At 37.8% G+C, this 22651-nt stretch overlaps 1 protein-coding gene across 1 annotated transcript in view; it reads left to right on the forward strand.

Annotated features, from left to right (window-relative positions):
- Positions 1–22651, forward strand: part of ctnnd2a (catenin (cadherin-associated protein), delta 2a) — a 236376-nt gene that overhangs the window by 204142 nt on the left and 9583 nt on the right. Inside the window, exons 20-21 of the mRNA XM_087789092.1 lie at positions 10078–10315; positions 14703–14787. Of these exons, the coding sequence (XP_087645218.1) occupies positions 10078–10315; positions 14703–14787 (323 nt within the window). The remainder of the gene's footprint in view (positions 1–10077; positions 10316–14702; positions 14788–22651) is intronic.

Here is a 22651-nt window from a genome sequence, read left to right on the forward strand (position 1 = left end):
GATGCTAGGATCAATAAATGAATGGATGCATGGATTGATACAGGCATGGATCAATAGATAGATGGCTGGATACTTAGATGGATGGATGGATGCTTGGAACGATAAATGAATGGATGCAGGGATCAATAAATGGATGGACTGATAAATGCATGGATGGATGCTTGGATCGATAAATGAATGGATGCAGGGATCAATAAATGGATGGACTGATAAATGCATGGATGGATGCTTGGATCGATAAATGAATGGATGTATGTATTGGATGGACTGATAAATTAATGAATTGATACATGGATGGACTGATAAATGGATGGATCCATAGATGCATAGATCGATATAGGCATGGATCAATAGAAAGATGGATGGATACTTAGATGGATGGATGGAGGCTAGGATCGATAAATGAATGGATGCATGGATCAATACATGGATGGACTGATAAGTGGATGGATCCATAGATGCATGGATCGATATAGGCATGGATCAATAGATAGATGGCTGGATACTTAGATGGATGGATGCTAGGATCGATAAATGAATGGAAGCTTGGATCAATACATGGATGGACTGATAAATGCATGAATTGATACATGGATGGATGCTTGGATCGATAAATGTATGGATCGATGGAGGCATGGATCGATACATGGATGCTTAGATGAATGGATGGATGCTAGGATCAATAGATGGATGGATGCTTAGATGGATAGATGGCCGTTGGATCGATAAATAGATACATGGATGGATGAATGGATCTTATCTTTTAAATCTTAGAGGTGGATCGAAAGCTAGAAATTATCTTTGTTTCAGTGTTTGGTTTGATAATCCTCGCCTGGTAAGAACTATAGTGGTTGTTTTACTAGTGGATAAAAGGTAAATTAAAAATACTTGTTCTCAGTTATTTTACAAAACTGCAATAAAGAACCAAAGATGGAGGGACAGAGGAGTCCAGAGGAGTGGTCCAATATACCAGCCAGAGAAGCTCCTGGCGTGAGTAGATTTGAGCTGACAGCGGAAAGATAGACGCCAGACACTCCGAGGGGAGAAGCTTCATTTGGCACTTGTTCACTAGTTTGATCCAGCACAGTGACTTCACCTCTGAGGCCAAAACATTTCTCCTTCAAAGAGGCGATGGAGTGCAGTTTGTGATTCGGCGTCTACTCTTGTGTAAACAAGCTTTCTGTCTTTCTGTTCGGGGACAGAGAGAGAGCCCAGGTGTGGTTGTTGGTGGGTCGGCTAAAAGTCGCTTCACGTCCACCACCTAAAGCTTAAATCGTTCCTCCACCATCTCTGAACCTCCACTGAAAGATCTCCCTCCTTCTTATCCCAGCTTGTAGCCTCTTGAGTCCGGTCGCTCCTCCTGTAGATCGAAACAACGCAGCGATGACTTTCAAAACTGGCTGCTCACGGGATACAACAGCAGACTAAGAAGAAAATGCAGCTATAAAGAGTGTCAGCCACGACGACATGTTTTTCTTGCCACCTCTTAAGTGTGATTTCATGGCCTGTATCACTGTCACCTACAATCATTCTCCTCATCTGACATCTCTTTGTCTCCCCCCTATTTTTTTTACCTCCCTCCCAGTTATTGATTTGCATAATACACTGTAAGCCGGTGTAGCCATAAATGAATCCTGTTCACGGCTGCGGCTTCTGTCTGCACCATTCTCCTTCCCTGCTTTGCTTACCGGGGGTAATTTGACACACATGAATCGGGAGCAGCCCATGAATGCCGGAGACGCACAATGTTATTTTAAAGGCAGCGGCTGTTTACCGTGAGTGTGATGAACCCAAACCGCGCTGGCAAACCGAAGTTTAATCCCTTTTAGTTGAACAAAAAAATGGATTCGTGCAAATTTAACAGTCAAATGAGTCATTTCATTTACATGGAAATGATTGGCACAATAGTTATTTTAAAATATTGAATTCACGTTTTATACTCAGACCTGCAGCGATGTGTGGCCCTGTGACTGTATCTGTACAGACTTAAACCCTTGTGTTATTTCAGGGTCCCGAAGGCCCGAAAACAAATGCATTTGTGGTATCCCTTGTGTTGTCTCTGGGTCAAGGTGAACAGCCTTTGTGGCTTCAATAAATACATAAGCTGTGGCTGAGGAGACCCCGAGATAACACAAGGGTTTGTATTATATAATTATAAAAGTTACTCTTTTAATTCAAAATGTCTTTGTTTTTGGAATTTATTTAAGCAACATACTCGCCAATTGAACGGAAAATCTCCACATATAACATTTTAAAACATATTTAATAGTGGATATTTATTTATATATATATATACATATACTGTATATATATATATATATATTTTTTTTTTTTTGTTCATTATAGCTTAAGGGTTGTTGATCTTAGATCTCTGTTGTATCATCAGTATGTGTCTGTAATGAAAAAAACTCTCTTTTAATTGAAATATTTACATTAGAAAATTATTTTAAGCCCCGCCCACTGAAAACATTTAGTTTTTTGGGAGATTAAATCTTGTTTACCATAACCACACCCACTCTGCTGTGATTGGTCAAGCATCCAGGTTTGTCACTGCGCGTCATCCACCCAGGAAGTCCCTACCTACGAAGGACTCGTTGTATAAACAAAGCGGAACGTGATTACATAATGGGATGGGAATGGGATTCACTCTCGTAATCTCTCGTTCGCCCAGATTTCAGACGGGGGAGAACTTTATAAAGTAAGAAAATTAAAAAGGGGAGAGGAAAACTTCAACATTTGAAACATGTGAATCAGGAGAGTTGAAGTTTTACATTAGTTGCCCTTTAAGAAGTGGTTAATTTTTAATTATTTGATTTAGTCTCTGCTTTCAGTTTGTTTTCTGATTATGTATTTTGACAGTATTTCATTAATATTGAGTCTTGGTGTGACGCTAATCATTTTCTAACTGATAAAAAAATCAGGCATAAAAAAGCACTTCACAACTGAAGCCAAGACTCGGTTGACATGCCAGAAATATAATCAATCAGAGCGACAGTGAATCAAATGTGCAATATAACCGTCAACATCTGTCCCAAAATCTTTCATCAATCAAAAAAAACACTTCCTTTTGTCTTTAGCCTCCCTGTCAATCCTTCCCTCTTCACCATTAGTCCTGGCCCTACAATTACTTCCCTGCTAGCGCTCCTCTCTTCCCGACATGACCTCATACTTGGAACATCTCTGCGTGACTGCTGTTGATGGCATCGGTGCAGGGGAGTGTTGCCGCGGCAACCACCGAGTGCTCCGCAGGGATCTTGTTAAATTGTTTGATTGCAAACTCATTGTGAGGATTTGAGGTCAGATTTTGAGGTTAAAAAAAAAAAAAAGATGCAAACTTGCTTTTCTGTGGAACATTTAGTGGAAGAATGGAAGAAGTCAAAAACATAGACAACCAACTGTGTGAGCAAACTGCATTTATAAGTGTATAACTGTCGACCCATGACACTGTCATTTTCCAAGCAGGATAGTTAGCAGTGATGGGTGATCATGTTGCGTCGCCCTTTTGTGCCCCTTCCTGTGAGGCCACTTTTTAGTGGACCCGTTTATCTCAGGAGGGAAGCATAGCTTGCCACGGGGTGTCTTGTGAATATAGCAGACGTATCTCTGAGAGAGGGATAGGTGTATGAAAAAAATATATGAAGGTAAAGAAAATGTAATTCACTTCAATGTTATATATTTTAAATGAATATTTTAAATGATTCTCAACTATATTAAATAATTTAACTCTACTACTACTAATTACCACTGTATCTATTTTAAATTTGATTGCAAATATTTTATTATGCATTACCATAGTTATTCACGGTTTATAGTTCAATAGTGTGCGTGTTAAATAAAGTAATTCTATCTTTTGTCATCATTGGAATATTCACGCCGTTCGTTTATTTGTCTCTTGCAATTGCAACTTAACGGCCGCTAGATGGCAGCAGTTATTACGTCCTCCGCAGCTAAACGAACATGGTAATGCTGCGAAATCCCGGCGGCGACTGAGGACGAGAGGATACGGTCGACTCCAGCAGCTTTTAAAGTTGATGTTTGGTTTAAAAAAAAGTTACGACTCCATCGAGAGTCATGTGGTCTGTAAATTCTACAACACCAGAGTCAAGTACTCGACAATACTACACTATTGTAACAGATTCTTGCCAATACACAGCCATACTACTAATACAACTATTACTACTCATAATAAATAATAATACCAATAATAATGATCACGGTAAAATCTTTAAAGAAGACTTGAATTGTATTGATCTCTGCCAAACTGGCCCTTTTGCACGGTTTTTATTTTGCTCAACATAATTGGCATATCAGTGATAGCGATGGGTTTCTTTTGCAACATATTGCAAGATATGTGGATCCAAAAAACACATTTTATCATCTGTTTCTATGTATATTTACTTTAAATTGAACTGTCTGCCACCAAAATAACTCATAAATGAATGGACAGAATTCTAATGTTGACAGTGGGAATAAGCATATATATGTATATATAATAGAGTACAATTACAGACTAACAAACTGTTGATGAGTAATCTTTTCATTGTGACTTCATTAGCAGAGCTGGCACTGGTTGTGACGATGTCTCTGAAACGTTCCATAAGCATTGACTGGTGAGTCATTCGACAACATGGTGAGATTTTACTGCAAATACTTATACGCTACTTTTCTAGTAGTGTGCAGTGTTATATTCCAATGTTGTATTACAACACAACTACTTAACTGAGTAAAATATATTTGTTACCTCTTCTTCCACTAGGCAGCATCCAGAAGAAATATTTTCCTTTAAAGGAAGTTTTATTTATACCTTAAGATGATGTCAGTTCTTGTTTGAAACAAATGAGAGTTAATTCACTTGATGTTTTCCGTTTATTAAGTCGCTAAGCCTGCATTGTAAGCTACACCTTTTCTTCTGTAAGCCCACAGAAGGGTTTTTTGACGCATTAAGAAGCTTTTGATAATAGAGAGCGTTCGGCAGCCGACCACAGGGACCCGGTCTAGGTAACTGCGTCTTAAGTGTTCTTTATTCTCTGACTGTCCGACACCAACACCAATCAAGCAGTCTAATCTTTCCTCAAGATCTCCCCGAGACAATTATCTCCAATTTTACTTCAATAACATTCTCTCCCTCCCATCAGTAAACAATCAGATCAGTCCGTGGTTGAGGGTAATTGGATCTTTTTAAATCAAATCAGCCATTATGGTTCTGATGAAGCTTGGCCTGCACTGAGGGACGCACTGATACACGAGTTTATTACAATCTTTGCCTCCCAGGTGAAGATGCCAGAGTCTGAGAAGGCTTGTGTTGGAGCGGTTTATTACACTCGGCAACTTGTCTTGTGACTGCAGGTCATGTCACACGCTGCGTTCAGGGACACCCGACATAGGGCGATGAATAGAACTTAAGGGTCTTCGGGGTTATTTGGTTCTTCCTCTGAGATCACTGGCTTCACTGGCCGGAGGAGGTGAGGTCTGGACCAGTCAGGAACTTGACATCTTAGTACAGATGTTAAGTAAAAAAACGCAGACCTCAACCTGCTGCAATTCTCAGATTAGCATCAAGCTATGCAACATGAGCCTTAATCCTCTTAAAACCAGATCTGACCATCTTGAATTATCCTCTGTTTTTCTCACCATACAACAACAAACTTTTTTACACCAAAGTTAATTCTGTAAATAGAATTGTGTGTTGTCTTGTGAAACGGCTAAATACTAGTGATGTGCTGGTGAAGCTTCATCAAGCAGTGTCATGTTGTTTAGAGGTCAGTAGGTGGCGCCTTTAGTTTAAAAATGATGTGATGTTTCATTTGAACAGTTGTTCAAAACAAAGGAAAATGGTGCAGAGATGCCATCTAGTGGACTCTGAACATAATGACACTGCTTCATGAAGCTTCATCAGACCATTAATGCTAAATACCTCTTTAACCTTTTGATGGCCACAACAACAAACCGGTTTAACTATAAAGAAAAAATGTTCTAATTTTTCTATAATAGCAGTTAAAAAAAATAGGAAACACAAGTCAGGTTTTCAACATTTTCCCATGTTTTCTGAAATAACGTAAATAAGAAAATTTATATTTTAATATAATTTTGTGAAAACATTTTTTTTTCTACACAGTTTAGCTGGTGTTGACTTGAAACATTAACAATTGATAAATTTTTCCAACCAGTCTTCTCTCCTGAAGAGTCTCTTCGTCTCACTCCCTCTCAGTGAACTCATTACTGCAGATTGAAGAGTGTTGGGTGATTAGAATGGACTGAATTGTTAATATTTGACACAAAACCTTGACTTTGTTAGAGTAGTGAAAACTTTTGAATGGGGAGCGACCAAACTCTGCGGTTTGCTCTGAAACTGTCGTCAGCAGAGTCAAAATTAATTGCATTATAAGACGTTTTTGACATGTTGTGGAGGGAGTGTAAAGCAAGATAAACAATACATGCACTTCAGTAAAACATAGATGTGATGGTAGCGACGAGGATGGAAATATACGTGGAGATGGATACAGAAGGAATCTAGTCAAGAAAATAGATCACAACAGAAAATACTGAAGTGTCTGTCTTCCTGCCGAGTTTACCTGTCTAATGCCTGGAGACAGATGCTGAAAAATTTGGATAATGAGCTGTCTCCATACTCTTACTGTCACTTCTAACAAGGCATGTTTAAGTCAAACTTTTGGGAAATAACTGATAACAGATAAGAATCTGTTGATACTCAGTTTTTTAGTAGAATTATAACATTGTATTTATACATTTTTGAAACCACCTGAGGAATTCACACACTAATGCAACAAACAAGACGATATGAATGTGCTTGATTTGTCTTCAATATTAACTTTATTTCTTTGGTTATCTCGTGACAATCAGGTTTTTAAAACTGAAGTTATTAAGTGAATGAATCAACCATTCAACAACATGTCAGTCATTTGGAAAGCTCTCAGGTCTGTGTGTAAATGAAGGTCAGTCTCTAAACTAAGCCATCAAGAATTATCACGTCAGTAACACTGTCAATCCTCACTCAGGCTGAAGACGTGACTTAGTGAAGAATGGGTTAGGAAACTCAAATAAGCGCAAAGCTCATATATACCGTATTTATTTCCTTACCCAATAGTAGTTCCATGACATACAGTCAATTGTATCCATATAATTCCATGCAGCAGTGTGAGGTAACGTTACGAAACTTGATGTATTACATGAAACAGGCCAATCTGCAATGGATGCCAGAACACCACTGATTTAAAGAGCAACTAATGTGAAAAACCCAACTCTCCTGACTCACTCACATGTTCCAGATGTTGAAGTCATCCTCTCCAGTAAGTCTCTCATCATGACCATGTTTTGAGCTTATTACTCAGAAAGTTCTCCCCCGTCTGAAATCTGGGCGAACTAGAGGTTACAAGAGTGGAGTCCATTATGACGTAATAATGGCTTCACTCCTCCTCCAGCAAGATGTAATCACACCCGCTTTGTTTATACAACGAGTCCTTTAGAGGCGGAGACTCCCGGCATTTATGAAGCGCGATGACAAACCCTGATTTTTGACCAATCACAGCAGAGTGGGTGTGGTTATATTAAATTTCATCTCCAGAAAAAAAGTGTTTTTAGTGGGCGGGGCTTAAGATCATTTTCTGATGTCAATATTTCAACGAAAATATAGTTTTGTACAAACAGACATACTTATGAGTAAGATAGAGGTCAAGGATCAATTTAAGACACACTTGAATCAACACATTGAAATCTTTATTGAATTATTTTTTGGTTTTACGAATGAAGCTGATTTTATTCTACATTTGTGGAAAATAAATTGCATGACTTTAGTCTGTATGTGTTCCACTACAATACATCTGCTTTTACTTATTTAGTACAAGCTCCTACTACTGTTTGAAGTTACGTTTAGTTAGTTGTCCAGGGTCACTAGTGATGATCTGATCCAGTCATTTGGCATAAGATAGAACTATGAAACTCAGACATTCAATCAGGTCGATTTTCAATCTCCTCCCAGTCCAGACGAGCCTTTGTAAATCGTTTTATCACCAGGGTACATTATTCAACCATCACCTGGAGACGAACAAAAAACACCTCACCTTAAACATGACTCGTGGGGTTTTTCCCTGGAAGACCAGATGGTTTAAGTATAATTGACAGTACTTGATGGTGGAGACTCTTCTTGCCCCCTCGACTGCTGCTCATGATTCATGAATCTCCCTGACAAGAAACCTGTGTCAGCACAATTTGCTGCTTTTTATCTGTTCTTTTCTCAATCTGTCTTCAGCCCCCTCGATTCATCATCTTTTTATTGTTTGATTTCGCTGATCTCATTGAAGTCTGGCCCTTTTCTGACTCTGTGTGTTTTTGAACCGGGCCTGTCAGCGATGATTTAAAGCTGCTTAAGAAGGCTACATTATCTTGAGCGAGTGGTTGAATGTACCACCCCCGACACCAGTTCACTGCTGCATCTTAACCCTTATCTTAGGGTCAAAGTGAAGAGAGGCCTGAAAACAAATGTGTTTGTGGTATCCCTTGTGTTGTCTCTGGGTCAAGGTTAATGACATCCACCACTGCATTTGTATTTATGAAAGCCAGGGAGGTCGTTCACCTCGAACATGAGACAACACAAGGGATACCACAAACACGTTTGTTTCTTGATCCTTCGGGTGCCCTTGACCCAGAGACAACACAAGGGATCGCTGCAGAAATCTGGAGACCTGCTAGACGAAGATGAACGAAGATAATGTGACGTTCCCAGACACCAGAATGAACGGAAGCGTCCATCAGGCATTAATGAACTACATTCAGTTCACGTTCATTTAAATATGAACTAGTTCATGAACTGGCACGACACTTGACACCCCACTCTTGATGTCATTCTTGGATTTGCCACAAGATGGCACTCTGCATGTTAATATTTGGTTCTGATCTACAAACCCATTGAAACGTGGCATTACTCTTAAACCAAGAGTTGTTCTATGTAACTGTGACTAAAATTTAAACTGGATTTTTTTTCTTCCAAATAATAAAATAATAAGAACTGTAAAATGACATGAATAAGCAAACTGAGATGATAAACATTTTGATAAATCCTTATGAACTTGCTGCTGAATCTGCTCTGTGTTTGAGTGTTCCTACTGCAGAGGTTTTTGGGGGGCCTGATATAAAGTGAAAGCTGAACCTGGTGGGGACAACGATGGTTTGACCATTGTCAACATTAGTCAACATTTATCCACAATGATTGAATATTACGATATAAACCACAGAAAATTGTTTGGTTTCCTCCTTCGTCAATGCAAATATTTTAAGTGCTGAAAATAAAATAGTATAGAGCATCAGAATTTATAGTATATTTATTCACATCCATTCAACAGTCAAATTATAATGAATTTCATATAGTCATAGTGTAATGTCCCATTATTATTTTTGTTTGTTGCAAAAATGCTGTGTTTTCAAAAGATAAAATCGTTAAAAAATAAATGTGATGCCAACAATTAAATTAATATGGTTGAGCTCTCACATTGACTTCAGCATCTCTCCTCACACTGAGTTCAGAATAACTCTCTCTTGTGTTTTATTTTTTTCACGCTGAACTCCTCATGTGTGACACAGACAATTCCTGCTCGACAGATAATTTGCTCCCTCGTGTCTCCCTGTGTTCGGGTTTGGTAGTTGTTGCTGTCTCCCGTTCACTTGTCAGGAATTAATTTCCTTTGTGGCATTGAAGCATTTTTTTTTTTTCTTTTCTTTGACAATCAAATCCCGCCGGTGGAAGTCAACCCCACAACTGCTGTTATGACTCCGAGGTGTTGTAAACAAACTAGAAGGATTCGTATTAAGTAGACAGTAAATTGAATAAAAGCCATTTAAATTAGGTAGTTAATGGTTTTAAAGGCATTTTATTTGATGTTTTCCAAGTCAAATTCTACTATAAGGTTCATTTTATTTAGTCCGATATCATGCATCTGCATATCAGATGCTTAAACAAATCTTTGCATCATCACATTATAATTTTGCAATCCCTGCATTTATTCTAATCTCCATGATTAATCCGGTCTTCAAATAAGATTCATTTATTCTCTCTGTTCTCTCCAGGTAAATATGCAATGAGGGATCTGATCCACCGGTTACCAGGCAGCAGCAGCAGCAACAACAACGCCACCAGCAGTGGGAACACCGGACCACCCAGCAAGGCCATGTCTGATGATACGGTCACCGCCATTTGCTGCGCTCTTCACGAAGTTATCACCAAGAACATGGAAAACGCCAAAGCTCTCCGTGACGCCGGCGGCATCGAAAAACTCATCGGGATTGCTCGCAGCAAAGGAGACAAGTGAGTGGGCTCAAATCCTGGAACAGAAAATCAATTGTGGGTGAAATTGTGTAAAGCGTTTGAACAATACTGCCCCTGTTTTTCAATCCCCTCTTTTTTATGGATTTAACGTGACTTGGAATGGTGAGGAATAGCAGAATAATAACACAATGATTTTGCGGACACCTTGTGGTGAAGGCGTTTTATGGTCTGAGGTCTAATAAGTCAGTCATTAGACATCTAATAACATTATGCTACTGTCTGAGTGAATCTACTTCAAGTGTCTACGAGAGGATCCTCGCTCTATATTGAAGACTTCAGCCACTTGATCATGGAAACCGTCTCAGTCCTTTAAGTGTCCCTAAAGGCCATCGGTGTGCTGGGAATCTGAAATCAATAATGAATGGAGAGCTTTAGCTTCTGGCTCAGCTTTCTTTTTTATTTTTTTTACTAGTGCAAAATCATTCTTGCTGCTGGTGCTGGGATGCTTTGATTTACTCACGAGTGTCCCCCTTTCGAATTTATCCACTAGACGTTTTCCCTCCTTAAAAAGAAATCTGTCCTTAAAATGAGTAACAAGGCCTCGAGATGTAAACCTATCATTTTCTTTTTGACCCTAGCTGTGTCTCAAATAGCATACTCGCATACTTAAACTTAGTATTTTTAGTGCATAAATGCCTCTCATTTCTTAGTATGCAAAATGTAGTTTGCCATGCACACTAAATTGACTTGCAAAACGTGCTACCAGCAGGTGTCGATAGTGTTCCTACAGCTGGTTGCAACCATTGTTAAATAGTAGTAGAAGAAGAAGCTGTCGCATAATTTCCAGTTAGTGCAACGCGGCAGTGTTTGATTTGAGAAATACTATCTGTGGAGAATTTGCGTACTAGTTAGTACGAAAATGATTATGGTGCATAGTAACTAAGAGAAGTATGCGATTTGAGACACAGAACCTGACTTTATGTAAAATGTTATTTTCGTTTGATTTAAATTCACTTACTTTTTACCATTTCAAGAAAAGAAATAATTTCATTATCAAAAAATCCATCCATCTATCGATCCATCCTCCAATCCTTCCATCCATCCTTCTATCCATCCATCCTACTATCCATCCATCCATCCCTCTATCCATCCATCCATCCTACTATCCATCCATCCATCCTTCTATCCATCCATCCATCCTTCTATCCATCCATCCTTCTATCCATCCATTCATCCTACTTTCCATCCATCCAATCTTCTATACATCCATCCTTCTATCCATCCATCCTACTATCTATCCATCCATCCTTCTATCCATCCATCCTTATATCCTACTATCCATCCAACCATCCTTCTATCCATCCATCCATCCTACTATCATCAATCCAAACTTCTATACATCCATCCTTCTATCCATCCATCCTTCTATCCTACTATCCATCCTACTATCAATCCATCCATCCTTCTATCCTACTATCCATCCTACTATCAATCCATCCATCCTTCTATCCATCCATCCATCCACTCAACAGGATAAAAAAAATAACTTCATGCCATTTTTAATCATATGCCAATAATAAAACGAGTACTTGTTGACTATCGTCCGTACACCGCGATAACATGTATTTTAATTTTCATGGAATTTTTCCACCCCTTTACAATTAACAAAATAAGTTGGAATTCTGGAAATCTGCTTTTCATATGATGACATCAAATGGTTTTTATTTAGTTGAAATTGGACATTTACAAAACTTAATGGGGGGCATTTTTACCTCCCTTGGGCCCGCTTTCCCTCCACCTGATTGACTTACCCTCTCAACTAAAACCTTTATTGAAAGGTCAGTAGTCCATAAACTGATTTTTAAGCCGTTTCGTTGAGCGCTTTCCTTTACATTTTCACCATATTGCGTTTAGCCTTTTTTTCTGAATCTTGTCAGGTTTGGATTGACTGTATTAGCGATTGCAGCCTCAACTAAATAGCCATTGTTTAATCTGCCAATCATAATCTAACCTGCCTGGAACCTTTTTTTCCCATGATTGGCTTTAAACTGTGGTTCAGTAAAATAATGGTAACTTCACAGATCAAATCTCCATAAGTTACCTACCATATTCTTTAGTCTTCTGTTGGTGTAAATAAAATCCAGTAGGACAGTTCACGATGAGAGACACAGCACAGGACATCCAGGAAACTCAAGACACGTCGTGATCAATGAAGACACAACTATGAACTATGCGGCGATCTCACACTCTTTTGTGAACCAGACCCCAAAACTAGGCCGCTCAAAACCCTTTTAAAAAGAGATCAGGTTCTGTGTCAGCGTCTCCTCCCGGGAGCCATGCTAACAAGTAGGTGAGAGGCTACTGATTTGCCATCAAGCCGAGGTTAAAAGCTTGAGATCTCAGAAATCTTGTCTGTTTTTTCGAGGGTGTTGTCTGGGAAGGTGAGAAATCGCTGTACGTTAAAATATGACGGTTAGTGATGAGTATCTTCATCTTCTGTGCTCAGTGGATAAATGCTCCTTATCAGCAGGTGCATCTGGCGCTACAATCAAACAATTACGCTCTTCTGTGATTGGAAAATGCCTCTTATCATGCCGGTAGAGAAGACGCATCTGGCTCTTGAATCACATATAATCCATTGTTAACATCCAAATGTCATAAAATCCTGCAGATTTTTTTCCAGCGATTACTATGCTTGCTGCGAGTTTTGTATTTAAAAATATTTCATAGACTAACAGTTGTATCAATATTGGTACTACGGAAATACTGCATTTTTCACAATAAAAATAGCTTCTACTCATTATTTTTGAACAAGCAACCACTCGCCTGCTGAGAGGCTGCTTGGCTGCCTCTCGAATCTCCTTCATTAGCACGATGATGTATACAAAATAATTATTCTAGTAACGATAGAAAAGAGATTTTCATTTTTTCTTAATGCCTAAGTGTCAAGTCACATACATACTAATAAAATGACAATTACTAGCATTTGACATGTCCACAGGGTATTAAAGCAGAGTCGACACAGGTGTCGTTTTTGTTGTGTTTACTCTACAATGATTTAATGATGTTAGTAGTGCTATGTCTTGCTGGGCTGTATATATATGAGTTCTCGTCCCTGAGGCTTCAGCGGACAGCGCTCTAAGAAACCAATTATTTTGCATATATCTCTAACCTGAAAATAAAGGTTTTTATTAACCCTTTTTGTGACTAACACACACAAGGCAAATATTATCTTTATTTATATAGCACTTCTCACACACACAAGGTGTTTTAAATAACTCTTATCTAAAATGAGCATTGCCTTGATTTGATAAAACAACTAAGAACAAAAACTTGCACAACATCGCCAACTTCAAATACTGTAAAAAAAAAAAAAAAAAATCAAAACATTTGGGGAAAAAATGGCATTTTCAAACTACATTAAAGTCTTTATTGTGTAAATATCCTCCTCAGTAGATCTCAAGAGAGTCCTTGGTCTGGGATTTTTTTAATTGCAAAGAAAAGAGTGTAACTGCTCTGTTGTGTTAAAATAAATACATCAGTATCCCTTGTGTTGTCTTCGGTGTCCATAAATACATATGCAGTGGTGGACGTCCTTTACACAAGGGATACCACAAACACTTTGGTTTTCTGGCTTTCAAGTCACCTCGACCCTGAGATAACACAATGGTTTAGACAAGTAATGGCCTGATGAAGCTTCATGAAGCAGTGTCATGTTGTTTAGAGGTCAGTAGGTGGTGCCATTAGTATAAAAATGATGTGATGTTTCATGAGAAAAGTTGTTCACAACAATGAAAACTAGTGCAGACACTGCTTCATGAAGCTTCATCAGAAAGTCACTAGTAAAGACATTATTCACTGAAACTTTGAAAACTTAAATGTATCGAATTAGAATCACTGAAAATTCAGAGCAGATCTCCACATGGACGGTCATATAATGGCAGTCAAAAACACCAAAAGTTTCCAATCAAAGGAAAAATTTGCTTAGAAGGGATATTAATAAAAATCAATTTGCTGCTTGAATTTTTGTTTTTAAACAAATAATTATTTCACAACAACGTGTGTATAACATGCACAGTCTAGACCAGGCTTTTAAATGAACATATATCTTGAACAGCTTTATCCTGTGGAGCAGATGATGAATATGCATCTGCTCGGCTTCCAATTTTAGCCGTGAAAAGATCAGGACCTATAAAGCGACTCCTGCGAGAGTCGTTTTTCTTCCAAGTGGCGGGGGACGCAGGAGTTTTGCATGGCAGAGTGGCTCTTCACTGCAGCACCGCGGTACTGTGAGAGGAAAACTATTCTTCGCTGCAGAGACAAATGGCTCTTCTAGCCATAAAGTCATCTCAAGTGTGTGTGGTCAACTCTCACAGCTGTGGAAGACAGCCTGTCGAGAAATAACCGCCTCTGTGCTTCCCTGCAGACACTCAGCTAAAGTGGTGAAAGCTGCATCTCAGGTCCTCAGCAGCATGTGGCAGTACAGAGACCTGCGCTCCCTCTACAAGAAGGTACGAACACACCCTTCAGCTTTAAACTTGAAAACATGATCAATCGGTGCTTCATTCTGTACAAACTGTGTTTTTTAATAGTTTTGGTCATGGAAAAAAGTTCTGAATCACAATGTATCATGTGTTGACTTTGGGGGGGTTTATATGGTTTTAAAATATGTTTGAGCTAAAAGTGATTCTGTACCTGACAAAATCACCTCAGAACTTCTGTATTTTGATTTGAATTTCGTTTAAGAGAGATGCGAAATCAAGGTCAAATGAGCTGCCAGCAGCAGAAGCTGAACCCAACTGCTGCACTCTTTTCAACCCTTTTTTTTAATGCTTTTCTTGCACCTGCTGTACTCTTTAGTGTGCTCTCCTGCAGAAGTGTTGCCATGGTGATGTGTGTGAATGTATGCATGTTATTAAGATTTTTTTTTTTTTTTTTACTTTGGGGTGGTTTTAACTGCGTACTATATGCGTTGACACGCCGTAGCAACGGTCCTTTCATTGGCAATCACACATTTAAGTTCAACTACTGTGTTGATTTAAGAGTGTCTTGAATAGATATGTTGTGCTCATCTGTAGGTGTCTGTTTGAACAAAACTCTTTTCATTGAAATATTTAATGAAAACACTGCGGTGGTTAGTCAAGAATCAAGGTTTGTCACTGCATATCATCAATCCAGGAAGTCTCAACCTCCAAGAGACTCGTAACCTGTTTACAGACCAACTTTATACAAGACAAAAACCTCAAAACATGGTCATGAAGATGGACTTACTGCATCTTGGAGAGTAAGACTTAATAATTAAGCAATAATACATCCATCCATACAAACATCCATGAATACATGTAAAAACAATCAAATAAATAGATAAATACAATCAAATAATTACACAATTACAATTAATACATACAGAACATATAAAAAGACTAATGATTCATTCAAAAGTTGCCAACAAAAAGTGTTTGATTTACATTTAAAATTTTGGCTCACAAATTATATTTTGTGTGTTACCATCCCTTTTTTATATTATATTATACTGTATATTATATATATTATTAATATGCAAATATTCACAACGTTTGTTTCATTTTTCTGTTGAGATTAAACTTCCGGCCGCTAGATGGCAGCAGTCATTATGTCCTCTGCAGCTAAATGAACATTGAAATCCCGCGAGATCCTGGCGAAGACTGAGGTTAAGAGGATACAGTTGACTCCAGCAGCTTTTAAAGCTGATGTTTGGACATATTTCTGTTTTAAAACAGCAGTTACAACTTTATCTCGAGTCATGCGTTCTGTAAATTCTGTACTCTGGCCATACTACAAATACACTGTATATATAGGACATATATATCGAAATACAAAAAAAAACCCTGCGTTAAATAAAATCTACGGAAAAGTGACTGTTTAGTTTTTTCAATACTCAAATACATGTTAAGGCCTCAAAATCCTTCCTTGCACTCTTTATAACCCTTTCCCAAACTGTCTATAAAATCCCTTTATCATTTTAATAACATGAAGTTGTTGATGTATATTCCCACCGTGAAGTACATTACAGCTCCTCTGATCACGCTGTGTCCCCACCCTCTTCCTTTTTTATATATTAACAACCTGAAGAAAGAAAATTGGATATGCAAATTTCCTTGTTCATTCTAACATGTTTTATGTGTGTTTATTTCTCCTTTGTCATATAAATAATTGTATTTTTATCACTTTAATCATATCTCAATCCAATTGATTTTTTAAATACTTATGTCACTCCTGGCTTTCCATTCAGAATCACACACACACACACACACACACACACATTACTAAACTATTGTGTGTCTGACCGACATGAGGCTCTAGCCGGTTAATGATGGCTTGTTCCCAGCTCACAAAGAATTCCCTCGACAAAAGGTAAAAACCTTGTAAAGGCACTTCTACAACTTCTACCTACTGCTTTACTCAAACCAACACAATTTCTCTTTCGCTCTATTGTTTCTTTTCAAATCCGCCACATTCAGACTCGGAAAAAAGTTGGATGCCAAGGTTTTCCTTCTCTTCACCTTGATAGAACTTTAAAAGCTTTTAATGTAGAGGGTTAATATAAATTCTATTCATTGTTTTGGTTACGTAGCGATGACAGTGACTGACATTCAAAGTATCAAACTCCACTTGAATCCTTTTCTATATACTGGAGAAAACCTTAGACATATGTGTTTGTACAAAAAAAAAAGATTGAAAATGGAGCTATTGTTAAGAAAGTCTGTCGATATTTATCGATTACATCTCTTTGCTTACTTTCTTTGCTGTGTAGGTTTTTTAATATCCTCCTACTCGAGTTCCTAATCGCTTTAACTGGTCGATGCTAAAAAGAAATACAACAAACGATATATCATATTAACTGCAAAGATGAGCGTGACCAATTCCATGACTCCCGGCAGAACTTTAATTAGGTTTGTATGAAATCACAGAGGAATCTTCTCAGGTTCTTGTTCAAAATTAAAGCATTCAGACTTTCAGACATGTTTTCTGACCACAGTGGAGTCGGTGGTTTCAACAACCCACGCATGGGATCGAGCCAAATTAGCGGGAGTGAGACTGTTTTTTCTATACTTTCATCCATGATTTTCTACATTTTCTCTCTATCGTAGGTGTCTGTCTGTTAGAAAAGAACATACAACAAATAGTTTAAACTGATTTAAAATACATTTAAGGTTCATTTTAAGTTAAGTTAGTTCATTTAAGCTAAAAATAATTTTTACACATTACTTTTGCTGAATATTTGTTTATATGTAATGAAGCGATTTGGATAAATTGTATACTTAATACAGTCAGAATAATTAAAATAATCATTTAATCATTCTGTTACATAATCACACTTTACATTAATATTCTACATGAAGAGGTTTTTGTCTTTTATTATGTCTCTCATCGTTTTTACTACAATCATATTTTCTTCTTTTTTTTTTAATGTTTATAGTTATTTTTATTTCTTTTTACATTGTGTAAAATCTCTTGGAATATACTTAAGGTATTTGTATAGCTACCCAGTATGTATAAATCTAAATACATTTGTGTAGTGCCTACTGGGCCCGAATGATTCTTAGCAAAGTGCCATAAACTTTTTATATATATATATATATATATATATATATATATATATATATATATATATGTATGTAAAGCTTCCGTCTTGGTTAAAGTAGATGCTCCTGTCAAACACAGATACCAGTTGTTTTTGGTTTTGTGTCTGATTAGATCTCAAGTTTTTCTGGTGTTGAGGCCACGTCAGGACAGGGGTTCCCCCTTCGGCAGCAGAGTGTCCCCCCACTCCTCATTCATCCTCTTAGCTTCAGTCGCACAGAGAAAAAAAAAAGGAGGATCTTTGAGTCACAAGTCTGTAATCATCGCTTCTGGATAGTATTAATCTGTCTGGCAAAAATTCAAATGTACTTCATTGGTTAGCATCAAAGAAGAATCTTCTGTGCATTACTGAATGTTAAGTTGTTCTTTTTCATTTAATCAATGGATGGTTTTTCCGTCTTCAATTCTATAAAGAATTCTGATATTCATAGTTTTTAGTGCTGTTTCCAACTCAATGTCCACCTATTCTTTTTTTGAAGTTGGAAAAAATATCTTCAAAGCAGACTAGGAAACACCCCAAAACAAAGTTGGGGACATAGTGACCAAAGATAAAAACTCACATCCTTTAATCGGATAATATTCTGCTCATAAAATGAACTGTCAATCGTTGAAATCGTCCATTCTTTTAAAGCAGCTCTGGGTAGTTTTAGGTATCTTAAAATTTTTGTACTAAAATATTTTCATAAAACTTGTGATGACACGTCTACTTAAAACTAGTTTATTTTTACTGTAAAAGTTATTGTAGATGGTGTGAACATGCTACATATCGAGCTAGTTGTGGTGGGGGGTGGAGGGGCGGCGAATTACGGTACAAAAACAAAGTTAAAGTTATGTTATTTACAAAGCCGTCATAACGCATATCATATTTCATTATCCACAATCTGATTCATTACCGCATCGGTATCCATCCTTCGTTCAGACAATGGAAGTCTGGAAACAGAAAATTCATCCAACTGCTGCAAACCGGGAGTGCTCATGGGAAATGTGGTCTTCCATCGGGCTAAACACTACCACTGTAGTCCACTGGCGTCGCTCGACTAAAAATCACATAGAATCACTTTAAAACTTTAAATTTTAGTTTTGCTGAGATAGTTGTCCAACTATCTTTACCCTTGTGTTAATGCATGGTCAAGATGACCAGAAGGATCGATAACAAATGTGTTTATGGTATCCCTTGTGTTGTCTCTGGGTCAAAGTTAACCAGTGAGGTCGTTTATCTTGACCCAGAGACGACACAACGGTTAAGAATTCTGATATTCATTGTTTTAGTATCGTTCCCACCTCAATATCCACCTATTCTTTTTTTGTGTGTTTTCGAAAAAAATCTTTAAAACAGACTATGAAACACAGAAACAAAAAGGTTGTGGATTTAGTGACCAAAGATAAAAACTCACATACATTAGTCTGATAATATTATGCTCACAATAGGAACTATCAACCATTCAAATTCTCTAAAAACTGTTTTTGTTTTTGGTGAGATAGTTTTCAGGACCAGACTTTTTAGGACGAGGCTCATTAATCAAATTGAAAGTTTGGAATTCAATTTATTGACAGTATAAGTGCAACCTCTTCTTCTCTGCTATTTCAGTTGTATTTTAAACTTTCTGGGTGTCGTAAACCTTTACAGATGTGAAATGTCAGATGCAACAGGCTTGTAACAAGCTTCTTGACGTCAAACAGAAACAACAAAAGCAGCAGTGAGAGTGAAAGGGGTGAAAGCAAAGTTTTATGTTGTAAGTAGGTGTGGAGTAGAAGTGCAAGGTTGACGATGAATTGATTTCCCAGTTGAAAAGATTCCCTCGGTGAATGAGAGCGTTGTGAAACACACTCAGAGATGTTTTGTGCAACTTTCACCGTGTCAAGGAGAGCTAATCACATCCAATACATTTGCCGGAAGAAAAAAAATCCACGGTTAAACTCTTTGCTTGTTTTCCTGAATGCACCATAAAGCAAGAACAATACAAGTTAAAGGCACAAGGATGAAACAGAAGCTTTATGAAAATCACATTTGAGATGATGAAAGATCAGTGATGCTGGAGTCAGAAATAAACCAAAATATGTGTAGCTCAGTGAGAAAACCTGACGGCATGTATTTAGTCATACATACTTGGATCAGAATCTGGACCTGAACTATTGCACGAAACATTAAAGTAGATCAGTTTGATAAACGTCAGAATGATGTCCAGGTATCTAGTTATTGCACTCACAGCTCCAGTCTAGCTTGAGGCAGCCATCGATTTGGTGAAACCAAGAGCTGTGGTTTGTGACCTGAAGCAAACTTCACTTTGAAAAAGTTGTACTTGTGATAAATATTAATACTTGAATTGATGCCAAGTGTGCAGATCATGTTTAAAGTCCAGCTGTCTTTGTTAATTAAAACAGAAAACATGTATTTCTACCATGAAATATGATACCTTTTAATATTTTACTTCATATTGTAACGACGCTAAACATTTTAATCTCCAGCACCCATAATACATAATGAATTAGGTCATTTCGAAATATCTGATTTTCAATTTCCATCCATTACATTGTTCCAATTTGAAAATTAATGGCTCCTGTTTAATTTGAGATTGACATCTTCTTTTTTTTTACCTCTAAAATATACCAAACTAATCTCGGAAGACTTGAGTTTTACACCTTTAACAGCAAGTTAAGCTAGCAAGTATATTATCTATATCAGGGGTCATAAAAGCCCCAGAGACACCGAAAGAATAGCCCATGGACCTTTTCAAAAGAATTACTACTTTTTTTTTTTATTAAAAATAAACATAAACATGTACCCATAATTATACAAATTGAATTCATAGAAATGTTCAATAATCCTGCTAAATGATAATTATATGGGCTTCTTTTCCAAAACATAAAAAATGAGAAATTTGTTGATTAAAAATGACCATAAAAATGTAGATCTGTATTTAGATAACATGGAAATGTTAATTAAAAACCCTTAAATGTACAAGTTGTTGTCATTTTATTTTCCGTTAATGGATGCTCATAAAATTTACCAGGATATAAAGTCAGCATCTACCATCTCATGCTTACAACAATGAATTTTACTGATGAATGAACAATTTATTTTTACAAATAACTACAGGTACAGTCAATGTGACCTTAGAAGCACAATCAGATTGAAAAACCTGAATGTACCGTCGACTTCTTTGGTTAAGAATTTCCACTTATTTTTCCTTTCCCGCAACCATCGGTAAAAGTTAACTGCCGTGACCATCTTTTCCGTCGACTGCCAGCTGACCTCGAGCTGTGTTAGAAAAGCGGAGTCAGAGAGACAACAGTCTGATGCGGAGGCTTCGTTTGTAGTCTGCTGTGTTTATGTCTCTTTTGTGCAGGATAACCGACAATCCTTCGTCCCAAAATTAAACCAAGATGCAATTTTCACAACGACTAACAAGCAAATAAGCAAACCCCAGGGAAAAAAAATTCATTGATGATTCAGTCTTCACTCAATTTCCATATCAGTATTCAAAAGGTGAAAATAACCAGCAAATTTTGTCCTTTTTTGCCACTTTTTACTTTCATCGAAGTGGCTTCAGAAATACCCAACGTTATAAACCAGAGTCTGAGGGGAGAACTCTATAAAGTTATCATTTCAAAACATGGTCATTAAGAAGGACTTACTGCATCTTGGAGAGTTTTTTTATATTAGTTAGTTAGTAATAGTGAGAACTATTCTTTGAGCTAATAGCTCTCAACAATGTTTCAAATGCTAAAATTAATTAGAAGTAAAATGTAGATAAATGATATATTGGTAAAGAACAATATCTCAACAAGGGTGGAAATGAGTAGCTTGGGGCAGGTTTGCACTATCTTGGGGGCTTTTCTGGTTGAATTAAGGATTTCATTATCAACTTAATGTGTTGGTAGGGCTTCTATTTTTAAGCTTTCAGAACCCTCAACCACTGGGCTGGTAGTGACATTGAAAAACAAGAAAAGAAAACGCACTGAACTGGAATGGAGACGTGGGGTGTGATACCTGACATGGGAAAAACTAATGAGGATCTTCTGCAAACACCTTCAATCCTGTAAATACTCTAAGGCAGACGCTGGTCGGTTCTTTGGACAAAATAATGAATGTGGTCTATGTAGTTGTACACCTTGTAGTGATGTAACCTGGACACTTCGTCTGTGATGTTCCTGGGTTCCTCGGGTGTTTAAGGTCTTACATCAGTCACCCCGGTTCCTAGCCGGGGATAACAGGCCCCCATATGTGTCCAGGTAGCGCTCTACGCCATGGTTTCCCCCCAACAAGAGCAACCTTGAAGCACTCTCAGCAGCCTACAAGATGTTCTTAATGGCTCTTGGCCTGTGCAGTCCTCAAATCTCCATGAGTCCTGTAGGGACTTGTCTGCGAAGCCCCTGCAGCCCACTCTAACTGGCTTATGGTGAGCCCTTCACCCATTCCTTCGACACTCGGCTACCAGATCAGCGTACATGGCGCTCCTCCTTGCCTCTGGTTCCTCCGTTCGATCTTCCCAGGGGACAGTTAGTTCGAGTAACACCACCTGCTTGCTCGCCACGGACATCAAGACCATGTCCAGGAATCTCAATTGTCTCCTATCCCCACAGTCTGCTGTGACAGCAAAGCTGTTTCTGTATTCAGTTGTTCAGTGAGATTATGTTTTTAAGTGCGTGAGTGTGTGTAGTAAGAGTGGATGGCTTTTTTTTTACACAGAAAATTGATGATGAGCTTGACGTGTGTCAAATGTCGACTTCCCATGAAAGACACTGTTAGTC

Source organism: Callionymus lyra, chromosome 4 (genome assembly GCF_982586985.1).
Source record: "Callionymus lyra chromosome 4, fCalLyr1.hap1.1, whole genome shotgun sequence".
NCBI classification, from domain to species: domain Eukaryota; kingdom Metazoa; phylum Chordata; class Actinopteri; order Syngnathiformes; family Callionymidae; genus Callionymus; species Callionymus lyra.